Raw genomic sequence first — 8,341 nt, 5'->3', positions numbered from 1 at the left:
ACTGGCATGTGGATAAACTTAAGACATTAACCCTATTCTGTACAGAATGAGACGGAACCCCTTGCCTCAGCAGAAATCCTGCAGGAAGATGAAAAGTAGAACTAGGATGCTGCTGCTTAATCATATGAAAAAGAAGATTCAGATTCTGGGGTCGCAGAAGTACAGAAACTCTGTGAAGTAACGTCATCCTACAAAAAAAAATTGGGCCTAGAAAAAAAGGCAGCACTGCAAATATCACAATGGTTGCTTCTCGTATATGAAAAATACAGGGAGGGAGGCCTTTGTAAGATTGCTGCATTTCTGGATGTTTTCTTATCCCCTGTTAGCATAGAAACTACAGAGGCCTTTTTGAAAATGCCGCACAGCATTGCAAGCCCTGAGTTTAGAATGAGGCGTTCTCGTAGTTTATACATGAATCCACAGTAGCTCCAAAGCAAATCTGTAATCTGGGCTACCACATGTTGCTTAATTTGGGGAAGGAGCATAGACAGGTCACAGGCAGGGCTCCTACTTAGGAACATAATTTACAGAATGCAGTAAAGACCTTGGAGGTCCGTTCCGTCATGGCAGTTAAAGGAGGTATAGAAAGTACTGAGAAATAAATGTCCTTGCCACATTTAGACATCTGCATTTACATCAGCTCTGTGGCTTTTGTAACTGCAGGCACGCTGATACTGGGTTAAGCTAGTTCCAGATGGGCACCGTAGCCTCACACAGATAAGGAGGTTGCTCTTCCTGCATGCTGGGTATTTTGCAATGTACACATGGTAGGCGTAAAAAGTTTTGAGGATAATGAGTGCCATGCTTAGAAATTGCAGTTTAATAAAGAAACAGCAGCCATCTTCTGCATGGAAAGCATGCTGCAGAAAAGACAAACTGTACGAGGTCATGACACTTAACAGAGCAGGAGGTGGAAGAAAAGCGGCAGAGAAAATCCAGCTGCAAAGTAGAAGCCTCAGCAGAGCGATTAAGCTTGGAGTCGGAGATGGATGGCCATCAAACCATTCCTCTAGTGGCATCTGAGGCATAGGAGACCTGCCTTTGGTTGTACTGTAGACCTTACTTTCCACCCAATGTGTGGCAGCCAAAAAAGCAAACGATGCTAGGAATTCTTAGAAAAGGGATGGTATACAAGACTAAGGGCTCCTTTTACTAAGGTGCGCTAATGTTTTTAGCGCATGCTAACCACGCACTAAACGAAAAATACACAAGCTCTATGGAGGCGTTTGCGTTTAGAATGCGTGGCATTGTAGCATGCACTAAGTGTGCGCTAAAACCGCTAACACACCTTAGTAAAAGGAGCCCTAAGATATTAAGTCAATTTGAAGAGTAACCAGAGATTGTATGATATTCTGTAATACCTCTGTATCGCTTCATGGTGCGACCTCACCTGGAATATTATGTTCAATTCTGGTCTTCTTATCTCAAGAGAGATAGAGCAGCACTTGAAAAAGTTCAAAGAAGAGCGACCAAGATGATAAAGGGGATGGAACTCCTCTCGTATGAGGAAAGACATAAAAGGTTAGGGCTCTTCAGCTTGGAAAAGGGGGAGATAGGATTGAAGTCTAGAAAATCCTGAGTGGAATAGAACGGGTACAAGTTGATCGATTTTTTTACTCCATCAAAAATTACAAAAAAACTTGAAGGGAAATACTTTCAAAATCAATAGGAGATAATATTTTTTCACTCAGAGACTAGCGGAGCACACTGCCAGAGGATGGGGTAAGAGCGGCTAATATAGCTTGTTTTTAAAAAAGGTTTGGACAAGTTCCTGGAGGAAAAGTCCATAGTCTGCTATTGAGACAGACATGAGGGAAGCCCCTGCTTGCCCTGGATCAGTAGCATGGAATGTGGCTATTTGGGTTTTTGCCAGGAACTTGTGACCTGGATTGACCACTGTTGGAAGCTGGATACTGGTTTACAAAGAAATAGATGGAGAGAACTCCAACAGCCTAATATCAGATATTAAGTAGAGAATGACACAGGGACAAATTACCCCATTCCTGTAAGCTCTGCCTTAACTGCATAAGCCTCGAACACTAGGAGAGATGCAGAGCTTGAGCAGTGAATAACTGGGCAGACTAGATATAGTCCACTAGTTAGAGCAGCAGACTGAGAACCAGGGTTCAAATCTCAGCCAGACTCCTTGACCAAGTCCCGTCACCCTCCATTTCCTCAGCTAGAAATGCAGACGAAGCTCAAAGTTTTATGCTGTATATTGATGTTTGGGTTTTAGTTCTGTTTCCATTTGCATTTTAATGATGACATAGATTACTTTGAGTGGTCTATAACTATTAAAATGAAACGAAAAATAAATTTCTATATCTGTCACGACTTACTACTCATGAAAAGGCTTCAACTAAATCCCAACTAAATAAAAATAAATAATCTGACAAAAAAAATAAGACCAACTGCTACACAGCAAGAGGAGGAAACACAAAAGAAAAAGCACTAAGACAGAATGGAGAGTTGGAGATGTATCCAAAGAAGTTGAGAATGCAATGCTCGGGATGACACCTTTCATTTCCTCAAAGGCCAGCACAACTTGAGTCCCTGACAGGTGTGGGATGGCTCAACTTGCAAAGATTGTGGGATTGGCATTTGAACTGAGCTGCAAGTGGTGTGAATGTTCTATCATCCTAAGACTCCCCTGAAAGCTCTTAAGTGTTCCCATGATAAGTACTGAAATTTGTGCTATGTTTTAATAGGGCTCACTAGCCATGTGTGGCACATGCAGACATGAACATCAGAAACAGCTTTAGCATGCCTGCTATACCAGCCCTGTGTGAGTCTCCTCTCATGCAAGCTCACAGATGCCATGCATGGTACTGACGTTTGCCAAGGAAGCAATCATTTTGTGATGGGCTGGCCTAAGCCTTCAGTCATGTTGCATTTGCCACTATGTAAAGTGATGGTCAAGATCCCAAAAGTATAGGACAGTGAGGAAGGCCCCTGTATATGATATGGGAATGAAGTGGGCCAAAGCTCAGGCTTAAAGAACCAAAGAAATAGTCTGGAATACTCTTAACACTTGATTGCATCTCATGCTCTTCCCAGACCTAAGTGGGGGGAGCTGTAGAGAGCGCAGGTGCTTGACAAGACACCACAGGGTGGATGAAGCAATATGTGGGCACAGGATGAGAAGTAGGGGCCAGGAATCACTGAGGCAATGCCTTCAAGATTGCATTCACTTCTTCAGCCACAGCCGTCAGTGCAAACTCAAACTGATCCTGCAAAAACAAGGGAGAGAGGAGAAACATAATTAATATCAAAGAAAGCAAACAGGGAGACAGACAATGCTATGACACCTACAGGACCAAATTCCAATCCCACTGGTGACAACTGAAGTCCTGGAACAGTTCTATCATGGGACTCCAAAAATATGAGGTTTGGGATCATGACCTTCATATCTTTTGCACATTTCACATGGCAAGGTTGGACTACTGCAATGGAATATCTAACACAAAATGCAAGGCATTGCATTGGTTCAAAATGCTGCAGCATGGCTGGTTACGAGTACCACATGAGCTGGTTTTGAGACAGTTGCATTGGTTACCAGTGTTGTATAGAGTACAATACAACATGACATCTTGAATTCAAGCAATTTTTGTGTGTATATAGTACCATTTGGGTAGATAACTGAGAACTGAGATTGAGCAAGTAAAGGCACATTATGCTGATACCAGGGCTTCCATTTTTTCGACTACGGCTGTAAAATTGTGGAATGCTCTTGCTGGTCAGTTTCGTTTATGTTCAGATAGTTTTAGATTTAAGAAATTATTTAAGATGCAACTTTTTGTGACTGCTTTTTTAAGATATATTTCATTGGGTTTTCTGGATCACTGCTTTTCTCCATAGCTCTTTTAAATCGGCAACTTTGTATTCCTCTTTGTTTAGAAACATGATGGCAGATAAAGGCTAAATGGTCCATCCAGTCTGCCCATCCGCAGCATCCATCTCCTCCTCTCCCTAAGGGATCCCACAAACCTGATTGTAGCAGGTTTCCGGGTCTCGTTGTGTCTGTGTAGAAAGAACTGACGTTTCAGCCACTGACGTTTCTTCAGGGTATGCTGTGAGGTCTACAGTGTCTTTATATATAGTGGGTTCACGGACCTGATTGAGATAGGGCAGTCTGTTGGTCATGAAATTTGAATTTTGGCAGGAAAGTTTGAAATCCAGGATGATTGTAAGAGGCAGGGACTTGTGAGATGAGGGGAAAAGGCGTTTGTCTTCAGCCTCAGTCCTTCACTATTAAAATAGCTCATTCCTTAACTTCAGAAAGTGAATCTTCAGGAATTGCTGTAAGGTTTTGTAATTTATTCTCAAGAGTCCCATTTTCACTTAAAGGTACATTCCCTGTCTCAAATTTTTTATTCTTAGAAACCAGGAAATAGTAGGCTTTATTTATAGGTGGTATACTACCCTGAGGAAAATTCAAATTTTCTAATAAAAATTTTGTAAAGACTTCAACAGGAGACATAGCCAAAATTTTCAGACAATTTAGCACTCTGAGGTTTAATCATCTATTAAAGTTCTCTATTTGCTCAATCTTACGTGAAACAAAAACGATCTTTAATAACTGTAGAAATTGAGGCTTTCAAAGTAGTAGTCTGACTGAATTTTTTCCATCCAGTCTTGTCTTACCTTATCACTATTTAAGGAGAAATCATCCACATTAGCTATTTTCCCCACCATCAAAATCCAACTTCTTTATGGCCACAAGAAGTGTCTCTAAAGTAACTGCAGGTACTGCCGTCGACTATCCAACTCCCTCGGCATTCTCTCAAACCTGCAGTGCTCCAGCAGGCGAGGCTCCACCCGGGGTCTCTTCCTCCTCTCTCCCAGGGCTACTCAACACTCTGCGCTTCTGCTGGACAAGGAGGCGCAGAGATCATCGGAGGTGACAAGGAGATATTCTGCTCCAGGAAATTGAGCTCTCCCACGCTTGACTCCTTGGCAGAGCCTGGCCCCCAATGTTCTAGTTGGTGGGCATCTGGCATTTAAACATCTGTGGGATCATCAGCTGAATTGGGGAGGATGAAAGAACCGGCAACATCATGGCCATCATCTCACCATTCCCTTCCTCTTTGAATGCGGCATCATCAATGCAAGAAAAAAAGTCTTCCTAAAGGAACCGAAGAATTGTTTAGAGCATTCACAGCACCGTCAGAGACCATCCGCCATCTTGACTCCTCCCAGGGCCTGCCTGTCACCTCTTAACTTCATCCTATGGCCTCTCATCCCAGAGCTTCCTTTCAAATAAAAGAGATTCGCCTCATGCAAATTCATACCACATAGGTATTTAAATTTCTCTATCATATCTCCCCTTTCCTCCAAAGTATACAGATTGAGATCTTTAAGCCTGTCCCCATATGCCTTATGATGATGACCACTCACCATTTTAGTAGCCTTCCTCTGGACCAACTCCATCCTTTTGATATCTTTTTGAAAGTGCGGTTTCCAGACTTGTACACACTATTCAAAATGAGGTCTCACCAGAGTCTTATACAGGGGCATCAATACCTCCTTTTCCTTCTGGCCATACCTCTCCCTATCCACCCTAAAATCCTTCAAACTTTCACCATCACCTGCAGACATCCAGCTGGCCTGGTCTCTGCTTTTTTAATTTTTTGTTTGTTTTGCAGGAGTGACAAGTTTGGTGGGCCATCACTTCCCTGGATTTATGTCCTAGCAAAGTAGAGGTGGGGCAGTACTTCATCTGCGTGAGACACTGGAAGCCATTGGTGACACGTTAGCTAGTTCCAGCAGAGATCAAGAGCTAGATTTCTGACATTCCTATCCTGATGCATTTTCACCAGCACATTTTTGTCAGTTAATTGATTTAATTGGTTAATTGCTTTATGCATAAGTTTTACTGTATGTCTGTGTAAAGTATATGTTTCATTAAAGTACGTTTTAGTTGACCCACTTTATAAATTTAATAAAATGAATTTCATTAAAGTAATGCAGTCTAAGACCTGCAGCATTGACTTCAATGGGGAGAATCAGAAGTCCAAGTACCAGCATGCAGTGGATAAAAGCTATAAACCAGTCTCTCGCCTGAACTGGGAGCTCTATAGAGCTTTTGGTGCACTTTACCTTTGTACAAACCATTCCAGACCTTTGGTCTCGGATGTGCTCCAGGGTGGCGGCAATATCAATTTCCTTCACTCCTACAAGAACAACAAAAATATTGTGAAGGTGACTGGAAAGGCAGACACACAGAAGACACAAAGCTCACCTCTGCCAGATGTGATCATGTTCTAGTTGTCCCTCAGCATGCCATGCCTGAGCTTCCAAGACATAGGCCAGAGCAGCTGAGAGATCACTGGGCCTCACGCTGATAAGGACACTCAGGGCCCCCCAAAAATCAGTTGGCGCATTCTACAGGATGCATGTACATTTTATAGAATCGCACCAAGTGCCAGTGTTTGCATAACTTTTAGGCACACTCATATAGGCCAGCAAAAACCAGGCCTAAATGGCTGTGCCTAAGTTGTGCACAGATCAGGCATATTCTACAACAATGTGCATAGCTTTTAGGAAAGCCCACGATCCATCAATGCCCATCCTCTGACCATTCCCCCTTTTCAAATTCGCATACTAGAACTGGTGCATATTTTTCTTTATAAAATCACACTTTCTGAGTCGCACCACGAGGGGAGAGGGCCTACATTAGAGGAGCACTTCTGTTTTCCTCTGATACTATGGCTGGCCTATGAAGCTGCTTCCTGCTAGGACCAGGTATTAGAATCAGCAAAGGGAGGAGGGAACTGGCCAAGGGAGGGGTCATAGACCAAGACACCGTAATCTCTTGAGTCAGTCCTGTATATAACATAGCAACCTACGCATTGCCTTACTGGGACAGACCAAAGGTCCATCAAGCCCAGTGTCCAGTTTCCAATCCAGGCCACAAGTACCTAGCAAGCTCTCAAAACAGTAAAGCAGATTTTATGCTGCTTATCCTAAGCAGTGGATTTTCCCAAGTACATCTTAATTATGGCTGATGGACTTTTCCTTTAGAAAACAGAGTAGGTCAATATTCTCAATGGAGAAGGGTAAATAGTTTGAGTCAGGGAGCACTGGGATTGGACAGCTCAAGCTGTAGGCGGGTCTATGATGTCAGATACTGTCAAGTTCAAAATCTGACTTGAAGGTTTCCATGTTTGCTAGCCTTTTGAGCACAGAGTTAAGTGCCGATCTAAGTTTAATTCATTTGCTTCACTAACTGAAGGGAATGTAGTTTTATGTTTATAAGGTAGATCTTTTGTAATATGTCTGCTTTGATTGTATTGCAGACGCAGCATAGTGAAATGCTGGCAGGTCATCGTCGGCTTTTGGCTGATGGGCTTAACAGACTTGCTGTTTTTTTTAATGAGTGTGGCATGCTGATGGTATCTTGAACTGCAAGACATAGCGATAAGTATTGTAGATCACAGTTCTTCAACCGCCGGTCCGCAGGAAATTTTTGCCGGTCCGCACAGGGCCGGCAAGACTGACTGACTTCAACTTCCTGCCGGTCCGCGCAGGGCCGGCAAGATCAACATCTGAGGTCTGCGCTGGGACGGAGAGATCTTGGGGAGCCTCCGACAGTGGCTTTCTCCCCTCTCTGCAGCTCTCCTTTACTTCCCAGCGCAGCGATTCACGAAGGCAGCCTCGGGGCTTTTGCTGAGTCGCGGCTGCCTCTGATGATGCAACTTCCTCTTTCCTCAGAGGCGGTGCGACCCAACAAAGGACCCGAGGCTGCCTTCCTGAATCGCTGCGCTGGGAAGTAAGAAGAGCTGCTGGGAGGGGAGAAGCCACTATCAGAAGCTTCTAGGCAAGGGAAAAAAAGGGACAGCTGCTACTGCAGAGGGAGAAGGAGAAGGAGAGATGCTTCTGGGAGGGGAGGAGGGAAAGGGATCTGGGAAGCTGCTGGGCAAGGGAAAAAAAGGGACAGCTGCTACTGCAGAAGGAGAAGGAGAGATGCTTTTGGGAGGGGAGGAGGGAAAGGGATCTGGGAAGCTGCTGGGCAAGGAAAAATAAGGGACAGCTGCTACTGCAAAAGGAGAAGGAGAGATGCTTCTGGGAGGGGAGGAGGGAAAGGGATCTGGGAAGCTGCTGGGCAAGGAAAAAAAGGGACAGCTGCTACTGCAGAAGGAGAAGGAGAGATACTTCTGGGAGGGGAGGAGGGAAAGGGATCTGGGAAGCTGCTGGGCAAGGAAAAAAAGGGACAGCTGCTACTGCAGAGGGAGAAGGAGAAGGAGAGTTACTTCTGGGAGGGGAGGAGGGAAAGGAATCTGGGAAGCTGCTGGGCAAGGAAAAATAGGGACAAATGCTATTGCATAGGGAGAAGGAGAAG

At 44.1% G+C, this 8,341-nt stretch overlaps 1 protein-coding gene across 4 annotated transcripts in view; it reads right to left on the bottom strand.

Annotated features, from left to right (window-relative positions):
- Nucleotides 1-1,573: 1,573 nt before the first annotated feature.
- The window catches only part of PTPRN (protein tyrosine phosphatase receptor type N), a 152,934-nt gene continuing 146,166 nt past the window's right edge, over nt 1,574-8,341 (bottom strand). For all 4 annotated transcript variants that reach the window (XM_033946754.1, XM_033946756.1, XM_033946757.1 and 1 more), the window contains 2 exons: nt 6,100-6,173; nt 1,574-3,230 (listed from right to left, as the gene is read on the bottom strand). In XM_033946754.1, coding sequence (XP_033802645.1) covers nt 3,159-3,230; nt 6,100-6,173 — 146 coding nt within the window. In that variant the 3' untranslated portion in view covers nt 1,574-3,158. The remainder of the gene's footprint in view (nt 3,231-6,099; nt 6,174-8,341) is intronic.

The sequence above is a fragment of the Geotrypetes seraphini genome, chromosome 5, assembly GCF_902459505.1.
Source record: "Geotrypetes seraphini chromosome 5, aGeoSer1.1, whole genome shotgun sequence".
NCBI classification, from domain to species: domain Eukaryota; kingdom Metazoa; phylum Chordata; class Amphibia; order Gymnophiona; family Dermophiidae; genus Geotrypetes; species Geotrypetes seraphini.
Note: the sequence above shows the minus strand (reverse complement) of the source record. Positions and strands in the feature narration are given on the sequence as shown.